The sequence below is a fragment of the Lutra lutra genome, chromosome 15, assembly GCF_902655055.1.
Source record: "Lutra lutra chromosome 15, mLutLut1.2, whole genome shotgun sequence".
NCBI classification, from domain to species: Eukaryota; Metazoa; Chordata; class Mammalia; order Carnivora; family Mustelidae; genus Lutra; species Lutra lutra.
In genome coordinates this window covers 7,589,249-7,611,878 of record NC_062292.1, presented here as the reverse complement: position 1 = coordinate 7,611,878, position 22,630 = coordinate 7,589,249, and the positions used below count along the sequence as shown (strand labels likewise).

The window sequence follows — 22,630 nt, the reverse complement described above, 5'->3', positions numbered from 1 at the left end:
ATCTTACTTACTGCAAGTTGCTGACTAAAACTCGAGCATTACAAAGACCCAATAACCCAGTTCTCCACTTCTAAGAAACAGAGGTCACTTGTTATTCCAATTAAACTTCTCAAAAAAAAAAAAATGTTCTTACAGGATTTTTTTCACTGACAAAAGTCTTTCATAAACTTTATCTCCTTACTTCTCAGGCTAACCATGTGAAATAAGACGGAAATTAATGGCCTTAGGCCACATGTGGCCCCAAAATTATTTCATTTGACCCAAAGTGTTTTCAAATATTTTAATTAGATACTGTGACTTAGAAACTAAAGGATTTCTTATTAAAATCCAGATATCTAGGTTCTCCTGAAAAGTTGGAAGTCTTGATGCAGGGACCTAGGATTCTAGGTTGGAACTGGTTGGAGCTATAAAGCCCTTGACCCCTTTAGGAAGGACATGTGCCAGGCCACGTTTTGTTATTGTCTTGGCTCTAGCTAAGGAAATTTGAGTGTTCATCTCTTCTGAGTTAAAATGTCTGTCCTAGGATCACCCATACTGAGGAGAACTCTATTCCCCTCTACTGTTCAAATCTGTAGACTAGCCATGGCTTCTAGCCATATCAATGGACTCCAACCCCTGTCTAGATCCCTGTAGTGAGATCGGCTCCAAGACCACTGTCTAGAAGCTGGCCCAAGCTCTCCTATATAGCCACAGATAGAACTGGTCACTGGAAGCCACCATTATTCTATCAGGAGGCAACCATCAGGGATTCAACCAGCCTTCACTGAAGCACATGAAGAAAACTCCAGTGAAGGGTTTTTTCTTTCAAGTGGTATCAGACCTTTTTGACTTTTCTACAAAGCCCCAGAGCTCTAAGCGTCAACTGTCCTGTGGGTGGTAAATCTCCGGGACCCAAATGACCTCACTCTCTAGTGAATTCTAATCAGATGTCCCAGACCACCTTCTCAGCAGCTTCTCATTAGAGCAATGGAACAAAGAAGGTATAAGCGAAACTCGGACACTCTTGACCCCAGTGGAAACCTCGACCTCCACTGGCCATGAATGTGAGGGCAGGCCATCCAGGCATGCCTTGCACTTGTCATCCTTGGCCACAGGCCCGGTGTCCGCGCTTCTGGGAGCTCTCCTCTCACATACCATAACCACAAATTTTTCTCCACTGTCTTCAGATTCTTAACCTTTTTACTTAATACAAGCACTGCCACTAAACGTTACATAATTAAATATTCCTCTATAGCATCTTGGTGCCTACGTGGTATCCCATCACAGGCTTGGACCTTTATTTAATCAATATCCTGGTGTCGTACTCTGTGACAAATTAATCACCTTCCTTTTCTCATTTTTCACAATGACTTCTATTTATAGATGCTTAGTATATATGAGGCAGGTGCTGTTCTAGGCACTAACTAGACTACAAAGATAAAGTACCTCTCAGGAAGTTTGGTTAGAAGACCCTGACACATAAGACCTTGCTAGTCCTGCTGGTCCAGCTGGGCAAAGGGCAGAGGAAGTTTGGACTTAGCACGTGTTGGAATAAGAAGGTGCTGGAAGAATTGTGAGGTGAGCCTGGAGAGACAAGGAGGGACCCGGGCCTGAGAACAATGAAGCAGCAGATGAAAAATGATACAATTTGCTTTTTTTTTTTTAAAGGGGACAAAGCAGGCTCCCTGCTGAGCAGAGAACCCGATTTGGGGCTCAATCCCAGGACCCTGGGATCATGACCTGAGCCGAAGGCAGAGGCTTTAACCCACTGAGCCACCTAGGTGCCCCTACAATTTGCATTTTTAAAAAGTTCTCTGGCTGACACTTATTATTTTTTTTGAAGATTTTATTTGAAAGCAAGCAAGCAAGCTTGCAAGAGCACGAGTGGGGAGTGGGGCAGAGGGAGACGTAGACTCTCTGCTAAGCAGGGAGTCCAACACAGGGCTCAATCCCAGGACCCTGAAATCATGACCTGAGCCAAAGGCAGACATTTAACCAACTGAGCCACCTAGACACCCCCACCCCTGCTGACTTCTTTTAAATCTTCAGGTCTCTGTAAGGGTTCACCTGATGACTCTCAACTGATGAGTGGATGGGCCTATCAACCAAGATGTTACCAGTCCTCTTTGGCCACACCCCCACCAGGTCAGTCTCAACATAAGGGCACAACCCAATATGACACACTTCTCACTTTTAAATCACTAAAGAACATGTAGAATTTTACTGAAAGCTCTTCAGAGATGAAGGAGGGGTTTACATTGCACACAGCTGCAAAAACATAGTATCTTTGAATATCCACCCTCCCTGCGAAAGTCCCTCTACATACATTAGTGGCCCAAATACCATTATGAAGACTCCGCTTTCTCCTCACCACCCCCTTCCCTCAGCCCCACCCTTGTGCTTTCCCTCAGCATCTCTTGATCCTTTTTTTGTACTAGTAACACATCTAATCTGGTCATCTTGTAATTCAATCTTTGCTGCCATTTTGGATGTTTGTTGGGGTGGGGAAGGAGGGAACAGGAAAGTACAAGGAAGGGAGGACAAAGACATGCAGGGAAAAATAGTAATGGCTTTTGGTTTGCTCTGAACAATTAATGTTTGGGTTGCCATTTATCTTTAAAATTATAAGCATGTTATATCTTTCAATTTTACAATTTCTGATACTTTTCTCAAATAAAATATTTTAAAGCAAAAAAAAACTCCCTCTCCCTCATAAAAGAACAAGTTATTCTTGGTATCTTAAAGAGACCCAAGCGAGACTACACTTAAAATTTATAAGCATGAGCTTGAGTGCCTTTGTCCACTGTTCCTCTGAGTTTAAGTGGGTCTTGATTGAATAGAACTCACCGCTGCTTCCAGAGTCTTCCATTAGGCCACTCTCCACATGAATCCTGTAGGGCAGGCAAAGACCCCACTTGGCTTTCTCAGCCTCTTCTTTGAACTGCTGCATGCAGTCCAAAAAAGCCATCATTGCCTGGTCAAATTTGACTTGTGAGCAAGTTCTCTGTCCTGCGATACAGAACAATGGCAGCTGAACAGGGTCATCTGTTAAAGACTTCAGATAGGACCGGTTTCCACAGGGGATGAGTCGATACCTCTGAAACTCCAGCCCAATCTTATTGGACAGGGCAAGGAGCAGCAAGGCTGTCTGGCCCCAGGCCATGTTAATCTCCTTCCAGCTCACAGGGGTGGTGGAGAGGCAGCCCAATCTGAAGCTGTTGATGATGCCCACAGGACCATCATGCCTGATCTCAAAGGTGGCACTGAAGACACTGGTCTTCTTCAGCCGGCCCCACTGGATCTGGGCATGTCTCAGCTGGTTCTTCATGCTCTCCAGCTCGTCCTGCAGTTCCAGTTGCTGCCATTGCAAGTAACTGTAGTCCCTCCAGTACTGCTCGTCCTGCTGGTCCAGCATCTTGGTCTCTGCCCGGGCTGCCTCAAGATCTTCTGCTATTCTTTCTTGGTTCTTCTCCACCTCCTTTAGCTCCTGGACCAGCCTCGCCTCCTCCAGCTCCAGGCCCTCCAGCTCCTCCTGCAGGGTCTTTGTCTCCTCCTCACATATCCTCCCCATCCAATATTTGTAGCTCTGGTTCTCAGATTCTACAATAACGAGTTGGGTGTCTATCTGCTCTAAAAGTTTGTCAGTACAGTCCTCACAAAGCGGATGGTCCATATCTTTTTCACCAGTGAGGATGTCAAAAATGTCCCTAATAGTCTTCTGGATGTTAGTGAGTGTTCTTGCAGAGTCAAACTTTCCAAGCAAGATGAACTTGTTAGAAGTGTCCCTTGACATCTTGCCATCGCCAGGGTGGGTAGAACAGGAGGCACCATCCTGCAGCTTTTCACTGTCTGTCTCTGCCTTGGTGGGAGGGCCATGCTTTAGGGTTTCTCCTGGCTCCTGCTGAGCTGAGGTGAATGTGGAAGCTGCAGATTCTTGGGTGGTCTCAGGATCCAAGGTCCCCATGAACTGATCCAACTTCATGGGCTGCCTGCAGCCCTGGCAGATGAAGCGGATGGAAGACATGGTGGAAGCCTTGGCTCTTACTCTGATTGCAAGTTTCCTCTTGCTGCCCACCTATCCATTTATACCTTTTTAAGCTTCTTTAAAGTAGTGATTCTTTTAAAATGCATATTTCATCTTGTCACTCTTCTACTTTAAACCTTACATTGGTACCCTCCTTAGATACCTCTAGGCCTCCTTTAGCTCCTTTTAGACTTTTAGACAAGTGATTATTTCTAAAAGGAAAATCTGATCATCTCACTTGTCCTTTACCACTCCCAAGGCATATCTTAAGAGCAATCTTTATAACTAAGCTCCGATCGTGGCACTTCCCTCCTTAAAATGGTTTTATGTTCTTATCTTACCTTAAAATAAAGTCCCATCATCTTAACCTGACACTAAGGCCTCTTCTCATTTTCCCAACTACTTCTGTCCCAATTTCTTGCCACCTTCACTCATGGGCTTCTCCATGATCCCTGGAGTGATGGTTGAAAAGGATCTACCATGCAAAGTATGCCTTTCCTCATCCAAATACTCCTCCCCAAAGCGTTGGGGAATATCAGAATAAGTTGGAACTGCTTTCAATGTCATGGTCAATTCTGAGTCCTGATTCATCCTTGGGAGTAGAATAGCAAGTATATTCACTGCTAAAGACTAAACCTCATCTTAATTACCCACCCTCTAAAACCAAACAAATCCAAGCCACACCTGGCTTTGAGTTTGAACCAGCCCAGACAGATCATGCCCCAAACAAGCTAAAGAACACAGAGGTGACGGGGAGTAGAGATTCCTTCAGACTCTGGTTTATTTAACAACAGAATGATGTCTCCAGGATAATCCAGGATCCCTCTGTGAAGCCTTCCTTTTGTGGAGGAATGAATGGAACTGGAGTATTGCTTATAGTTGGGAAGGAAATCCCTTATTTCTGGAGATCTTTCTTCCAATTCTTACCTCCTCATTCCAGGGTCTCCTTTGGGAAGACTGGAATAGGCCCAAGAGTGAGGAGTCTGTGGATTGGAAGGATTGGCAGCAAGGATTTTATGCACTACCATACTGCCAGCACTTAGACGAATTACCTTGTCCCCTTTCCCTTTCCAACCTTTGCTCCTTGGGCTTTGTCACAAACCTCCAGGAAAGATTTGTCTATACCTACTGTCTCCAATTCCTCTTCTTCTGTTCTCTCTTAAACCCACTGTTTCAACTTTATCTCACTACTCTACAGGAAGTCATATCAAAGTCACAAATGTTATCTACGTTGTTAAATTTAATCTTGGTGGAATAGGAAGAAAGGTCTTCAGCCAAAAATAAGCATGGGGAAGAGATGTGTGTGAATCACCCAGACCAGCAGGAGATTGAATGGAGGAAAGAAGTGGCATGATTGCTCTTCACTTGTAATGATCCACATGGGACTTGCTGTCATGAGTAGGTATACATTTTTGTCTAGCCACTCACAGCATGGGTTTGTCAAGCAAGCGAGACTAAACGAGGGAGGTGGGAGAGAAGGTGCCAGCAGGGAAGTGTTTAGGAAGGCTGACTGCAATATATCCTGGGAAGAAAGAAGAGGAATGGAGGGAGACATAAGGAAAAGGTGGGAGAGTTGATGTACTTCTGTTCTGGGAGGTTGAAGGAGTGTCAAGAGTCAGGATATCAGGAAACCAGATGAGTGAATATAGGAGGTAGTCAGAGGGTGTGCATGAAATGGACACAACAGAGGACTTGCTCCCTGCAGTCTATAATCATCTTTCATCTCCCCATCCTGAAACAAGGGACCTTTGTTTGGCTCCTCCAGGCCTCTGTCACAATACCTGAAGTCAGAGGGTCTTAAGGGTTCTAATCTTGTTTACTTAACAAGTTACTTAACCCTTTTGATGCTCAGATTCTTCATTTGAAAATGAATGAAACAGAAACTATCATAAGAGGATTGCTTTGATGATTAAACAAGATGATGTTTAGAACCTCAAATGACATTAGTTACCTCTCACTATGAGTCACCTGTATGGCCAGTACCTGGCTTTCTCTTCCTTGTGCACCTTGAACTTCTCAAAAGAGAACTTCACTACTTCTCACTGTTTCCAAATCCCCACCAAACCTCTTTCAACCTTTGCAATCTGGCATTTGTCTCTATAAGTAATAGGATAAAATAGTTCTTGCTAACGTCAACAATGAATTCTTATGTAGCACATCCCAAAGCATTTTTTCTGCCCTCTTCCAAATTGGTGCTCATTCTTTAACATTGGAGGTGATTAGCATCCTTTCCTCATCAAAAGAGGAAAGCAAAGTCATTATTTGGATTCCAGAGAATTGCTGCTTCTGATTCTCCTAGATCTCTGATCTTCCTTTTCTGCCTTGTTGACTCATCCTGCCAAAAGATTCTGAATCTTAAAAAATAAAAATCTGTCTTTGATATAGACAACTAAACTTTTCTGAAGCTTGCAAAGTGTGAATAAAAGCCTCCTTTAAAAATTCAAGGCTTTGTATACCCATGTTCATAGAAGTGTCATTCATCATAGTCAAAAGGTAGAAGGAACATACATGCCCATCGATGAGTAAATGAATAAACAAAATGTGGTATATACATACAATAGAGTATTATTGAGCCTTAAAATGGAAAGAAATTCTTACCCATGCAACAATATGGATGAACCTTGAGGACATTATGCTAAATGAAATAAGCCAATCACAAAAGGACAAATATTGCATGATTCCACTTAAATGAAGTACCTAGAGTAGTCAGATACAATTCATAGAGAAAGAAAGTAGGATGGTGTTTGCCAGGGGCGGGGGAAAGAAGGGTTCTTTCTATAAACTGTGATACTGTGATTTACATAAAAAATATGCATTGGGTCTTCTCTGTAGGAGCACAGAGCTCCTAAACCCTTGGCATTTCCTAAGCAATGAGAGTGTGATCAAGGTGTCTTTTGTCATGTTAATGAAGTGACTATCAGAAAGCACCTAAAGATGGGAGCTGATTTTCAGGAGAACCAACCATGTGATTGGAGGGTAGGAACTTTTAGCTCTACCCCCACCCCCACAGCCTCCAGGAGGAGAGTGTAAGGCTGGAGATTAAATCAGTTACCAATGGCCAGTGATTTAATCAGGTGTGCTTATATAATGAAGTCTCCATGAAAACCCAAAGAGGAATGGGCTGAGAGAAGTTCTGGGTGGGTGAACATGTGGCAGTTTGGGGAACACAGTGAGCCTGGAGGGGGCATGGAAGGTCCACAAGCTTCCCACATATCTTGTTTTATGTATCTCTTTCATCTGACTATTCCTAAATTATATCCTTTTATAATAAGTTGGTAATCTGGTAAGTGAATGTTTCCCTGAGTTCTGTGAGCTACTACAGCAAATTAATCAAACTGAGGAGGTGTCAAGGGAATCATTTGGTTACGAGCCCAGGTAACAACCTGGATTTGCGGCATTTGGCATCTGAAGTGCGGAATGGGTCTTATAAGGCCAAGCCCAGAGTTCAGTCTGTGATCTGATGCCATATAGTGTCAGTATTGAATTATAAGACATTCAGTTGGTATCAGAATTGTGTGGTGTGATGAAAAAGCCCACACCTTGGAAGTGGGACCAGAGTGCTGGTTGGTGACAGAATATTTGGGTGTGAGTGTTTAATGGGTACAGAGTTTTAGTTTGGGAAGATTAAAAGTTCTGGAGATGGATGATGGTAATGGTTGCACATGTGGGAAGGAAAAACTATTCTACCCTTCAAGGTTCTTCTAGCAGGCCTAAGAATTAAATTGACATAAGACAGATGAACTGGAGAAGATAACATTTAATTTCCAAAGTTTGGGGAATCCACAAAAATATAAAATTCCAAAGACAGGCAAAGTAAACCATAAATGGTGTCCTGAACTAAGAAGGGGATTGGGGTCTGGGATTTCCAAGAGAAGAAAAGCAATGTACGGGGAATGAAAAGGTGTAAGTGTTTGGTAAACCCGTGTTTTCTGGGCTATTCAGAAACAATGGGACACAGAGGAATTTTAACAAATAGACTGCTAAAATTTTTCCTCTCAGTCTACTACCCCTAATTCATATTATACTGTAGTTATCTATGGCTATAACTCCTGTTCTGGAGCAGGTCTTCCAACTAAATTCTTTTAGACATTTAGGGAGAAGGTCAAAGTTTCTTCCTGAGTCTTATGATCCTTGGTGGTTTTCAGCTCAAGATAATCTGCATGCCCAAGGGACACTTCCAGGGTGATTCATTCTGAACTCCCTCACAGAGTCTTGTGAATGTACTTAATGCCACTGCACACTTAAAAATTGTAAACATGGTATTTTATCACCATTAAAATAAATAAATTAAATAAAATAAATTAAATAAAATAAAAGGACGTGTCTAAAGTGGCTCTCTTTCTGCAGGGCCCCTGAGGTGATAAGATCACTCTTAGAAACTTTCCTAGAGATTTAACATGACCTGGGGCTCTCAGATGGGCCCAAAGTGTAAGACCCATCATTAACTAGAAAAAACATAGCCTTGGCTCAAAAATGCTAAGCAATGATGCCTATGTTTGCTATGATTAAAGTAAAAAAAAATTCTGTTATGTGTGTCTTACCACAGTTTAAAAACCGCAAGGTTGCACTGACTTCTGGGACTCAGGATGTCCCGTGTCTTTGTAAATCTCCACAGACTCAGACTATGGCCTCACAAAGCCAGTGTGGGGATGCGAGGTTTCTGAGGAAGGACTCTTGTGGCTGCAGGGGGCCAGACACCTGTGGGCCCAGATGTGACTCACACAGGATGAGAAGGCAATGCTCACAGTTACAGAGGAGCCCAGATTTCTGGTTCACATAAGAAAAATTTTAAAGGAAGTTTAAGCTTTAATTCATTTTGCTTTGTTTCAGACTAGCCAATGTCCTCTTTGCTAGAGAATCTCCAGAGAAGTTCATCATGACAGGCTGGAATGAGAATTTTTTTTTTCAAGACTCAGACCGTCAAAAGAGCCAAGATTCTGGCTTTCTATCCCAGGTCAGATGCTGACTTAGGAAGTCATTTCGGCTTACAGGCTGCTTAAACTCTGTGAAATGGGTGCAATGCTAGCAATTAAACATTGCTCACAATAGCTGTTGAGGGCAAAGACATTTGCACCATGCTCCGTCAGTGCTCTGTACCATGTGTGGTGTCAAGTAAGTGTTCAGTAAACCATTGCTAGGTTCTGCATGCATTGCTAATGCATGGAAGTGCTCAGCCTGTGGGACTGGAGCTCCCACCCCCTGCTCCTCCCCACTAATGTCTAGCTAAAGCCAAGCCAGAAAAATAAAATACAGATTTATGCAGAGCTAACTTATTCCTATAAAACAAATATTCTCTATTTGCAAAAAGATTCACAGAATTCCTACAAATAGTTTGCTGGCTAAAGTGTATGATAGAACATTAACTCTTTATAATCAATATTAAAATGTTGGGAGTCAATGCCGGTTGAAGGGCAAAATCTTCCAAGTCAATCCACTCCTGAGGATTGATACCTCTTTCGCCTGTGCCCTGACACATGCATCCAGTAGTCTCAGTGGATGGCACTTGGCATATTAACCCCACCACTGGACTACATGTCTCTCAAAAATATTGTTGAAATCCATCTTATATCTTTAACATCCATTCACCCATTTTGCTCCTTCTTTTCTTTTTTCTTTTTTTTATTCCCATGGAAGGACTTCTAGATACCATGACTCTGACTCAAATAATCCCATACATGAGACAGCTCATTCTACCAAAATATACTGGTAAAAAATTTTTTCAGAGAATTGCATGCTAATCATAATGATTTGATGATTGGACTAAAAATCTAGGAATATCAACTTATTGCATGTGGTGGGTTGCTATCCCTTGTCACAAGGAGTGCCTTTAGAAGCTCCTAATGATGGTGTATCATTCCCTCACGGAAGGACTGTGAGGATCACCCAGTCCCAAGACCGTGGCTATATGAACACGGAAAACACCATCATCAATATTCGGGCTCAGGCCCTTGTTCTCATCATCCTCATAATCATTAGCAAGGAGAGGAAGGTCCACAGAAAGCAGTTGAAATCTTGATGCCTTAAACCAGTCCCTTCAAGACTGTGAATGCTCACAGGCAGGACTCGATTTTATACCTGAGGCCAAACTAGTGGAAGCCAAACTGTTGCCCAGCCCTGGACAATGCCCACTGCCCTGGATGTCCTCATCCATGCCATGGGCCCCATAATATATTTGCCTCACTCTGAGACTAAATTAACATAACTGCCCTCTTACAGCCTGTTCTGGGCATTCCGTGTCCTAAAGATTTCTTCCCTCTGTTCTGCTGCTGTGGGAAGAGCTCTGGGCCAGGATTCAGGAGGCTTGGTTTCTGATAATAATTTACTATAGACAGTTCTCTGCACTTCTCATTTTTCTTATTTGTAAAATAAGGGACTTGGAGCAAAGGGTAGTCAAAGTCCTCACAATCTCTCTTCTTATAAATTTTCCATCTCTTTTTAGGCCAGGTTGCCAGCTAGTTCTTGTGCCCACCCCACTCCCTCCTAACACCCATAATAATACCACTGAGAAATAACTTGAGAACTAGAAATTATTAAAATGCGTAAGCTTATACCCGAAGACAGCCACATGATAAAACATATGACCATGGACTATGTTTCACCTATCTTGGTAGTTTGAGATGCTTCTTCAATGACAAATAAATTGGTGATTGATGTCATATTCTTGTCTACACACTCACAACAGACCTAACAATCACAGCCTGGAATGGACTGGAATGATAGGAAACTGTGTGGATCCAGGGGCTGTTGGGATCATGGAGAAGGTGGAAAGTGGGGACCACCACCAGCTGTCAGGGCATGAGTTGAGTGGCACATGGAAGAGTGAGGCAAGGATCTGGAAAGGATGAGGAAGCTGAGGCTGGTGAGATGCTCTGGGCACTAAGACTGGGGAGAAGGCCAAGGTTGTTGGGGCCAATGTAATCACTGGCCAGCAGGCTTGACATTCAAAGTTATGCTGACAACAGTGCTGCTTATCTTCTTCACCATTGGCTCACTGAATCCTACTGCAAGCATGGGGAAAGGTATGGAGGCTAACACCTTTTGAAGACCTAACATGTTCCTGGCTTCGTGTGGCAATTCTATTGTCAAGCAAATATTCATCAATCTCTCCCTCAGTTTGGAGTGATTTTGGACCATGGACTGTGGGCTGAAGTGACAGTGTCTTAGTTCCAACCCCAAGTATCTCCTAGCCCTCTTGTGCTCCTGTCTGCAACCATGAGAAAAGCTCTGCCTCTGTCCCCAAGAGAGAAGGCATCTGGAGTCCAGCCCAGCCAACCTGCAAAACTCCAAGTGAGAAATACATGCTTGGGTTGTAAACCACTAAAACTTGGGGTTTATTATCACAGCTGAGTAACTGAGATGTGTTAATCTTTCTCAAACAAACAATAGGATCTCAGGTGAGGATAAGAAGCCCTCAGGTCCTGGGCATTGGGCGCAGGCATAGCTGACAACAAATCAAAAACCATGCTTTCCATGAAAACATGGCGACTCTAGTCTTTGATGAGTAAAGTGACAGTTGACTGAAAATAGAAAAGTGGTCTGAGAGAAAATGCTAACTGACTATTCCTTCAGTAGCCCCAAGTACAAGAGCTTGAGATCCTCCCAGGAGTGAATGTCCTGATGGGAGTTCTGCATCAGTGAAGTAGCCTCAGATGCTGTAAGGATGCAAATGGCTGGCTGCTGAGAGCCCTTCCTCTGCCTTCTCCCTACCTGTGGACTTCACAGTATAGTTAGGAAGAGACATAGCATCCTAGAGAAAATACGATCCAACTGCTCTAGTGCTTTTCGGGGAGGGTGGAAATAACATGACCCTGTCTGAGGGCTCCTACATTCTTCTGCCAGAAATCCCTGGCTCCTCTCTTCTTGTGAGTCACCCCTGCAGGTGTTCAACCCTCAGGATGAAAAATGATGCTCTGGGATAAAGAAGCATTGCGGGACTTACTAATCCCTGACCACTGGAAAGTAGGCAAGGAAAAAGCATGGAACACAGGATGGAAAGGCAGTTTGGAAATCAGCTGGGGAAGGATATCAGACCTTCACAGAGTCAGCCAGAAAAGTTATTTCCAGTATATTTTTCAAAGATCCTGAGTAACTTTTTTGCTTTCCAAATGTACTGCATTCAGGGTCAGACTGGCCCAAAAGTCAGTTGAACATGACCCTCTGGCCTGCGAAGAAACTCCTCTGACGGTGTTCAATCCCCACCTGTCTTATTGCTGTGGTGTCTGGGAATTTACCCAGCCTGACCCCTCATCAGTGTGGGGAGACCATTCTCAGTATGCAGTGCTGGGGACTTCTCTCTTGAACATGCCGAGCCCTCCCTCCGAGTCTGCCCCTTCATCTTCCCAGGTGGTTCTGCAAGGTGGTTCTGAATTCTGTCCTGATGCTTCTTTTAACATGTTACTTGGGCCACCTGGGTGGCTCAGTCAGTTAAGATTCTGACTCTCGACTTCTGCTCATGTCATGATCCTGATCAGGGTAGTTAGATCAAGCCCCATGTCTCAGACTCTGAGCTCAACCTGGAGTCTGCTTGAGATTTTCTCTCCCTGCCCTACCCCCTGCACGTGCCCTCTCTCTCTCCCAAGTAAATAAAAATAAATAAAATCTTTTTTTAAAAAGTTGCTTAATTTTAATCGCATAACTAATACATGAAGACTTACTAGTACAGAGAATTCAGGTCTTTCTGAGGAAATGAAAAACTGAGCAAGTCCTCCTTCTTCTCTCCCTCTAGACCTTCTCCCTTTCCTGGGGAAACTTTGCAAGTTTTTGTTCTCTTTTCTCTAACTGAGATATTGTGATTTATAATAACTATATATTTGGTCTTTGACCCCCTTCCTGGCACAGACTTGCTAAAACCCTCTGAAACTTTTGGACATTGCCTAAGGATGCTAGCAGAAGCAACCTATGTGATGAGAGTGTTAGAATTTTCAGTCCCTTCCCAGGACCTCCAGGCTGGTGAGAAGAGCTGAAGGCCAGTGTTTTCTTCAATCATATGTATAAATTGAGGCCTCCATAAAATCCTAAAAGGACATGGTTGAAAAAGCTCCCAGATTGGTGAACACATGGAGATTCAGGGGGAGGGGTGTGCCCAGAGAGAACATGGAAACTCTATACCCCTTCCCCACATCTTGCTCTATGCAACTTATCCTTCTAGGTATTCCTGACTTTGATCCTTTTATTACAAACCAGTGATCTAGTAAGTAAAATGTTGCTTTGAATTCTGTGAGTCACTCTAGCAAACCAACCAGAGTGAACCCAGGGTAAGCCATTCTCCATTTGCCATCTTTCCAGAGTTTTCCTGTGGAGAAATGGAGGAGTCATGGATGAGAAATGGTCTCTGTGAGTTTATAAACCTAATGCCCATGCTTCCTAGGAATGGTATCCCATTTATATAGTAGAACCAGACAGTGAATTTAAAGTGGTTACAGTGGTTGCAGACTGGAAATGCTGGAATAATTCAGCAAATACAACTGCAACCCTCTGTAGTGGAAAGAGACAATTCTCCTGGGAACACCAATAACTGTTCCAGGGCTATGAGAAGTGAATCATCAAAGAAAAAGTTTATTTTGAATGACAATCAGCTAAAATGACAAAGGATATAAACTGACCTCCAATGACTTTAAAAACTGGATGTATAAGGCAAATTATTCTAAAGGATGATTATAATATTTAAATTATAAAACATTCAAAAATATCTGTGAGAAACAAGATTATAAATTGGGTCACAGTAAATTTGGAAAAGTAACAAAAAAGAAACTTCTAAAAAAAAAAGAAACTTCTACAAAGGAAAAAATTCAATAACTGAAATTAATATTTGAAAGTTGCAGACTTAGGGTGCCTGGGTGGCTCAGTGGGTTAAGCCTCTGCCTTCAGCTCAGGTCATGATCTCAGGGTTCTGGGATCGATCCCTGCATTGGGCTCTCTGCTCAGCAGGGACCCTGCTTCCCCCTCTCTCTCTGCCTGCCTCTCTGCCTTCTTGTGATCTCTGTCTGTCAAATAAATAAATAACATCTTAAAAAAAAATAAAGTTGCAGACTTAGAAGATAGGTCGGAAATTAGTATCCCCAATGTCACACAAACAAAAAGATGGAAAAGATGGTAGCAAGTTTAAGACACACAAATGATAGAATAAGATGGTCTAATACAACATTTAATCAGTCTCAATTAGAAGAGAGAATTAATGAAGAAATAATGGTAGTGAATTCTCCAGAACTGATGAAAGACTCCTGTCACATATTCAAGTTGAATAAATTTTTAAAAAGTCCTATCTAATACATCATAATAAAACTGCAGAAATTAGGAGGTAATGGGGATACCTTAAAAGAAAGAAAAAAGAGTATCTTCAAAGGAGTGGCAGTGAAATTAGAAGCTGTCTTCTCTGTTGCATTAAAATACAGTGGAATAAGTCCATTCATAGGCTGGGGGAAAACTGCTAACCTAGAACCTACATTGAATGAAATATCTGTCAAGCATGTGAGAAAAATAGGGGCATTTTTAGAACAAGCAAACATTAGGAGAGTTCTTCACCTGTAGATTCTCATCTGACAAAAATTCTAAAGAAGTGATAAATATGTGGGAAATGTAGACAGATGTTGACTTCATCAAGCAGAAAATGTCGTATAGAGTTTTTTAAAACACTGCATGAAACGGAAATAACTCGGAGTGGCAAATGGAGTTAAAGTGTTCTAAATTTTTTCTTATTGAGGGTGAGATAAATAAATTGAATTTAGACATTAATTAATTAATAAAGCACATTGTAATTTCTTGACCACGACAAAAAGAACAGAGATACATAAAATCTGTTAAAAACAAAACAAAATTCAATCAAGTAAATTTAAAGAAATTGGCTTTGTTAAATGATTCAAGAATTGAGCAGCACCTCAACTAGCAAGTGGAGAGGTGCTCCAAGAAGTTGTACAAAGTAGAAGGTTTTTATTGGAAGGAGGGTGGGGCAAGGAAGTTATTAGCAAAAGAAAAGATTGTCCCAGGGAGGGTCACTTTCTTTTAGGGTAAAGGGCAGGGATCTTATCTGTAAAGAAAATTTGTCTACCTTTGAGGGATGGAGAGGGCCTAGTGATAGATTACTTTATTGGTGCTGACCAGAAAATTTCTGACTGACCAGGGAGGGCCACATTTTTGGGGGAGGTTGAAATAGCAGTTTGATTTGGTATTAATGCCTGATTTGGGAACTTGGTCTAAGTGATACCATTTTGGGCCTGAGGGTTTTTTCCTTTCCTTTCCTTCCTTTTCCTTTCCTTTTTCTTCCTCTCTTTCTTTCTTTCTACACTTCTAAATTAGTAAATTAGGGAAATGTAGATTAATAAAATATAATAGATGCCAAGCAAAGAATAGAGAAGACCAGAAAAAAAAAAAAACAAACAAATAAGAAAACATATAAAAGGCATAGGTTTTATGGTACAATAAACCCAAATGTGTCATATTTTTATACTAAATGTAAATGGGCTGTAACTCAAGGAAAATTTATTAAAATTTATTATCCAATAAAAAGAGATGCATTTAAAGCATACATGTAGGGCACCTGGGTGGGTCAGTTGATTAAGTAACTACCTTCAGCTCAGGTTATGATCCCACAGTTCTGGGATGGAGTCCTGCATTGGGCTCCCAACTCTGTGGAGAATCTGCTTCTCCCTCTGACATTCTCCCCTCTCATGCTCTCTCAATCTCTCGCTCCTTCAAATAAATAGAATCTTTAAAAAAAAGGGAAAGAAAAAAAATAAAGCATACATGTAGACTAAGAGTAGAAAGGTAGAAAAATATATACCATGCAAATATTAATTCTCCCCAAATCTGTACAGCTATAGTAACATCAGACTAAATTGACCTAAAGGCAAAAGCATTAAAAAAGATAAAGGGGAGGTACCATTATGATAAAATGTTCAGATCACCAGATTAGTCTTTGAACAAAAGCAAGGCAGGATTTATAAAAGCAAATCTGGAGTCTACAGAATAGTGACCCCCACGCCCCTTATGTAAATGAATTGACTAATCAGTACCCTCCAGGAACACAGCTGTAGCTGAACAAAGTTGAGTTTATTAACTCTTCACAACAAAGGAGAACTCATGTCATAGGGAACTGTGGGATGTCCCAGCTAGAGGGTTAGAAAGGAGTTATAGAATTTAGGGTTGTGTGAGAGATTTGGGGAATGTTTAGGAGGCAGGTCCTTGCTAGGGTGTGGGAGTAGGGCTAATTTTATGATTGGATATCTAGATACTTCATACCTAGGAGGTAGGAAGAATGGATAGTGGCAAAAGCTACAACTGGTCAAGAATCAGCCGTGATTCATTAACCAGGATAAATGATGTCTGGTCAGTTTTGTGGTTTGGATGACATTCCTGCTTTTGTCTGTGTTCACATGATTATGGAGTGGCCTTGATTTGTCCTGTTCTGTCTCTGTCACAAGGTGTTTTCATTCTCTGAAACTCTTTATGTCACCTGGAGACCCCACTGCCTAGATGTGTGTGCCAGGCGAGCTCCTGGATGGGAGGCTTCTCCTCTGTCTCAGGCTGAGAGCTAAGTAAAGGAGCAAAAGGAAGGAGAATTTCAGCTATTTGTGGATTTTCCAAGAAACCTTGTGATTTTGGGTCTGGAGTAGACATGACGTGCTTTCTCTGCTAGTGACCTGCCTTCGTCCCTCCCCCTCGGTTAAAGAAGGTCTGCACCATTTCCTCATTATGATTCCTCGGTCTTAATTTTACTTGTTTTTATTTTGCACAATCAATGTGGTTTTTGAAGGTAATTTTCCTTTAATCTCACATTTTTATTTATGAGATTAGAGAATAGTTTGGTAAAACAGGAGGTTTAATTTTGAGGGCTCAAATGAGTTTGCAAATGTTCAGTACCAGGGCCAATTCCCATGAAAAGTCTTTATTCATACATTCCATGTGATCCATTAGTGCGAATCACTGACACACAGCAATACTCATGAAATAGACACAGCTGCTCCCTGAACAAGGTGCTTGGTGTGAGCGAAGTGTTTTAATATCCTCTGATGGAAGATCTATGCAAGTATAAAATAAACTTAGTGTCTTTTTCCTTCTTTTTCAGCCAAAAGGTGCGCAAGATTTTGTGACTGTAGCTTAATAGCTGTGACTAATTTTATTCTTACCAGAAATTCTCTCTTTTTCCCTCCTCTGGTTTCCATTTCCCTCCTGGTGGTTGGAGTCCTCCCTCCTCATCCCTCCTCCCGCCAGTCACCTAGGCCACTTGCTGCCTTTGGGATGATGTCATCCAGGCCTCCAGCTGCCATGGCAGCACCAGGACTTAGGAGGACGGTGCTTTCCTTTATAGGGTTTTGTTACTATCAAGGTCTGAGCAGCTGTTTTCTTTTCTTTTTTTCTTTCTTTTTTTTTTTTTTTTTAAGCAGCTCTTTTCCCCAGGTGACTACCTCCGGGTCCTCCTGGTTGGCACTTTCATCACAGCCACCCATATAACTTCTCTAGCTACTCTTCCTCCACAGCTGTACCTAATCACCCCTCCCCCATGCCAGCCTTTCAGAGGATTCGGAGGGACCCATTACATGGTTTAAAATGGCTTAGACCTGTAAATGTATATTGGACAATAACCCATTGCTAGCTCATTTCTAGATGCTCAAAAGGTGATTGACTCTAGATTACTCATGGAGAGAATTTTGGGTTCTTGAACTGCTGGAACTTCCCAGGCAGCTGCAGTGACTCTAGCCAGAGTAGCCCTAGAGAACTGGAGACTCTGGGGCCCTCCCTGATTTCCAGGGCTGGCTGCCTGCACTTTCCCAATCTCACAGCCCATCCTTCTGTGTTCCTCCAGGATGTGACCAAGACAGGAATTTTAAGAACCTTAGCCGAGATCCAGACATCATAATATACATGGTGAGAGTACAAACTAAGGCTCACACAATTGCATATTTAAATTATTGTTTAAATCAAATTAAAGTTTTAAATAAAATAAATTCTAGTCTCCTGCTTTGAACAATATACCTTCATAAAAGTCAGGCTCAGATGTAGAATTATGGGGGTTCTTGTGTTGGGGTCAAGGGCAAGTTGCCCAAGATGGGCCACTTTGGCATGAACATTACTTTGGTTTAAAAGCAATCAAAACCCAACAGATTTGGGGAAAGCTCTTTACCTCCCCTTAAACTGCCTGCTTTATAGGAAGAGAGCTATTAACAGAGATTCCTCTTCACCTGAGAAACCTTCCTATATAAATAGAACCTTTGTTTTCCAAACATTGGGTCCTCTCACCTAGAAGAGAGCTAATGATCTTTCTCTCCTTTGTATCCCCAGAGCCTATGTCTCTCCGTGCTTCTATAAACATCATGTTGCCTGTCTTTGGAACTTCCCTGTCTGTGTGGATCCCCTGTATGTACCCTATTAAATTTGATTTTCTCCTGTTAATGTGTCTCATGTCACTTTGATTCTAAGTCCAGCTAGAAGGACCTATAAGGACAGAGGAAATTCTTCCTGCCCAACAAAGGTCAGTAGCTGAATCACCTGGGTAATTCTATCCATAAATGCCACCATACTTGTATATTGTCTTGGACGATTTTCTGGCTTTCAGTGTAACCAAACGAATGGAAGTTCACTGCTTAGTGAGGCTCATCTGGAGAGTACAGGGAGGGATATGTCACCCAAATGAAACTTTATTTGCAGCAAATAAGATCAAGGGGAATAATTTCCAAAGCCATGACTCCTGGGGCAGGGGTCAGTAGGTTCTTTTTACTCAGAGTTTAGGGTGAATTCTCAGGAAGGGGAAATTTATCATCACATGTAAAGGTGGGCATAAAGTTGTGCAGGAGTGCTTAGAAAATATGCCTATACATGCTTCGTATGTTATGTTAATGAAGCTTGTGCTCCTCCTAAGGCAGAGACTTCAACATTATAATGAAACAGAGGTAATGTGGGAGGAGAAGGGGCCTAGGGCATGGTCTGAGAGTCCATATAAACTGGATGGGGTGCTGGGCTCTCTATCTGGGGTAAGGAATACAGAGTCTTGCTTACTTCTGAACCAGCAGTTGGGACTTTAGCACTGATTTATTGTCTCTGTTAGGGTTGGGCTATTTCCTGGCCTGGTAGAGACTATAGTGCCCAATAATAGAACAGAATGAGGTAGATTTGTATGTTGGAAAGGTCAACAAGATACATGAAGCAAAAAAAGAGCAAGATTTTGAAAATAGTTGTGGGGTGCCTGGGTGGCTCAGTTGGTTAAGCAGTTGACTCTTGGTTTTGGTTCAGGTCATGATCTCAGGGTCATGGGAGCAAGCCCTGCATCAGGCTCTGTGTTCACTGGGGAGTCTGCTTCAGATTCTGTCTCTCCCTCTCCCTCTGCCCCTGCCCTCCATGAATGTGCATGTGCACACACTCTCTCTAAAATAAAGATAAATAAATCTTAAAAGTAAAATAAAAAGTTGTTTTAATTCTATTTTTGTTTAAAAACTAATAATGAACTATAAATGTGATTATCTCTTTTAAACTTTTTATTCAGAAATAATTTTAAACTATCAGGACAGTGGTCAGTCACCCTGCCTCCTGCCTCCATGCTCTAAGCCAGGGCCTTCCTCTACCTTCTCAGTGGTCTCAGAGGAGGAGATGAGATCCTCTGGATGAGAGCTCTCTCCCTCTGGTACTGCCAGTTCAGACCCACAGGCTCAGCGTCCCCTACAACCACTGTCAATCAACCTTCTCCCTCCTGTACTAACCCCCTTCTCTCAGCTTCAACAGTGCTCAAGTCCCTTACTGTTTTCCTCACTGGGCAGCTACCTCCTTCCATCCAGCAAGAGCCAGGATCCTGAAGACCGACCTGCACCCTCACTGGCTCCTCCTCACTCAGTCTCCCTCTTCTGCTTGCTGAAGCTATTGGGCTCCTACCCAGCCTATGGGCATTTTTGGACAAAACAGCTCTTGATCTCCTACTTGCCAAACTTCTCCGTGAGCATTCCTTTGACCACTTTCCTCCCCGACTCCCCTTCACCTTCCTGTTGTCCCTTCTAGCTCCCCTAGACTCTTTGGCCAACTGATTAACCAGGACCACTTCTCTCCCTGGGGCCCTTCTCCTTGGCCTATTCTGCAAGCATTGGTGCTCTACAGCCCACCCCCTTAATTGCCTTTGCTGTGATTTTTTTAAAGTCCAAGGCAGAGGTTTCCCTGTTGCTGTATCTACTGCCTTCTTTGGATTTATATAGTAATGAACTTGTTTCCATAAATGGGAATCTAGGAAAAATTTTAAAAATTGCTATTATTTTTGTTGACACACAATGATTTTGTATCCTGGATCTCAGTCTACATAGAATATAGATTTTTTTAATATTCAAAAGTGAAAATACAGTAAAATACAAAGCCATGACTTGTGATCCCTCTGCATCATCACCAATGAGCTAAGTCTAACCCTGCAGCCAGTTCCCACCTTCCCCATCCCAGCTCCTTCTCTGCTCTCTTCTTTCCACCCTGACACATAGGGCAAGTTTGCCAGTGAAACTTCTCCTGGCACATCTTACTATTCCTTTATGTGCCCCCTTTGTCCCATTTGCTCACTCTACCGAGTACATCTCTAGACCCATCATGGTCTCCAGTTTCCTCCTCTAGAAGACTCAGCTCAGGCTTCATGTCATGCATGAAAAGACATCTACCCTTCCACACCACCTCCACGGCCCAAGTGGAAGGACTGCTCTGCTCTTTGGGTCCCGACTGCTCCATGTCAGAACCTCCCTGTCATTAGACCAGGACTGATCAGACAGATTCTACTGCAGTTACCTGGTTAGATGTGTGCTGTCCCCACTCAGATGTAAGACCAAGCACAGATACTTGAGCAAGTCTCCTGCTGGAGTTGCTTAAAATGTATTATTTAATAAATGCAAGAATGGGGGTCAGCAGTGAGCAATCCACTAGCAGTGCTTTTTGGGTACTTCCTCTCACATTTGCTAGCTTCCTTCTGCCCGACTTTGTCTGTTCCTGACACCTGCATGTTCAGTCCCACCATCAGTGGACGGCCACAAACGGGCTGCTTGGCGGCATCCACCTCCCCCATCCCCTCTCATAAACTACTAGATTTCCCCCTCACACTCAGGGCCTTGTAACTCTTTTCCAAAATAAATGCAGGCCACCCTATCTGGTTGTGTGGGCTCTCACTCAACTTGGGGGAGTGGGTGAGGGACAAGTTGCTAAACAAGGATCATAGATTCTGTGGGTTAAGTAGGACCAAGAGGTTGATGGCATGGGGGTTAGGCTCTGAGCAATGATGGGGAGAGAGGAGTCAAACATCCCCAGGCCCATCACTGGTAGCCCTGTAAGTGTGTTCGTGTCCACGGTACCTAGCTGGGTCTGGCCTCAGTGACAAGAGCTCCATCTGTGTTGCCCCCTCCCTCTGCCTGTGCCAGAGAACACCTTTCCTCACATGCAACATACCAGGTACACCCATGAACATGGAAAAGAGACTCGGCTGGATTTCTGAGTGTGACAGTGGGCTGGTCTGACCCAAGTCATGAGTTATAGCTTCACTTCCTTTGCGACCCTCACAGAACATCAGGGCAGTTGCTGGTGAGGGTCTCTCCATGGCTTTGGGTCTGACTTGGAGAGTCAGAAGCTTCCCAGAGGCAGCAGAAAGGACTAGTCTAGAGCAGGGAAGGACCCAGGGGTTTTTAGTCAGGGACATGGCATTTTCTTCAGATTGTACAGAGTTGCCTGACTCAGCACAGCATAGGTGAAGAGCAGTCTCTAATTTTAGGACAAAGTTGACTTTATCTCCCCAAGGTGGCTTCTTCTCAAGCTAATCTCTTTCTGACCCTCCTCTTTCTCTAAAGTTCAGTTTCTGTGGAAGAGTGTGTTGGGGAGTGCAGGGCGATGACCATGTAAGAAGATGAGGGCTGGGTAATCTCTCCACAGTGTTAGACCTTGTGGGTTGTCGCCTCATGTAGCAGAAGGTCCAGAGCAGCTGGGCTGGAGTGGTACGGCTTGACCTCTTCCGAGCTTTGACAGGAATGGGCAAGTTTATGTATTCTTATGTACTTTTTTAAGAGTCACTGTCAAACTTGAACTTGGGTTATGGAAACAGCCCACTGTATAACTCACTGGACTCCTCTGATTCTGGATTTGGTGGGTAGGAGCTCTTAGATGTCTTTTCTCACTTACCGGCAATATTCTATTCCATTTTATTTCTTTTATTCTATTCTAGAACAAAGTGCTTGCTTTGGTTTGTCAGAATGTTCAATAGTTTCATTTGCTCTCACTGAAATCTTTCAAATACTACAAATGATTATAATAGAACAGGGCCACCCTTGGGGTGTGTGAACCCTGACAAATTTGTGTGTGTGTGTGTTTTCTGTCTATGAAAACAATTTGGTGACACAATGTCAGATAGGTGAGAACTGACCAGTCCATGAGAACTCAAGCCCCAGGCTCCCTGGGGAATCCTCGGTGGTCAAGCCCTGAACTTACCCACTTTGTCTGACGTGAATGACAGTCACACAAAATTAGGGTATCAGCACCAGCTGGTGGCCCATTCCACACTATTCCACAAAAGAAATACCACACCAACCAATGAAAGCTCTCTGATCTCCTGGAACCAGGACCCAGCCAGGCGACCAGGCAGGGAGGGTGCATATATGTGAGTCCTGGAGCTCCATGGTCACCCCTTAGGGGAGCAGT

At 42.9% G+C, this 22,630-nt stretch overlaps 1 protein-coding gene across 1 annotated transcript; it reads right to left on the bottom strand.

Annotated features, from left to right (window-relative positions):
* Positions 1–2,051: 2,051 nt before the first annotated feature.
* BECN2 (beclin 2) lies at positions 2,052–4,003 on the bottom strand. The gene has a single exon (XM_047705439.1). The coding sequence runs from the start codon at positions 4,001–4,003 to the stop codon at positions 2,705–2,707; it is 1,299 nt and encodes a 432-aa protein (XP_047561395.1). The 3' UTR covers positions 2,052–2,704.
* Positions 4,004–22,630: the final 18,627 nt, after the last annotated feature.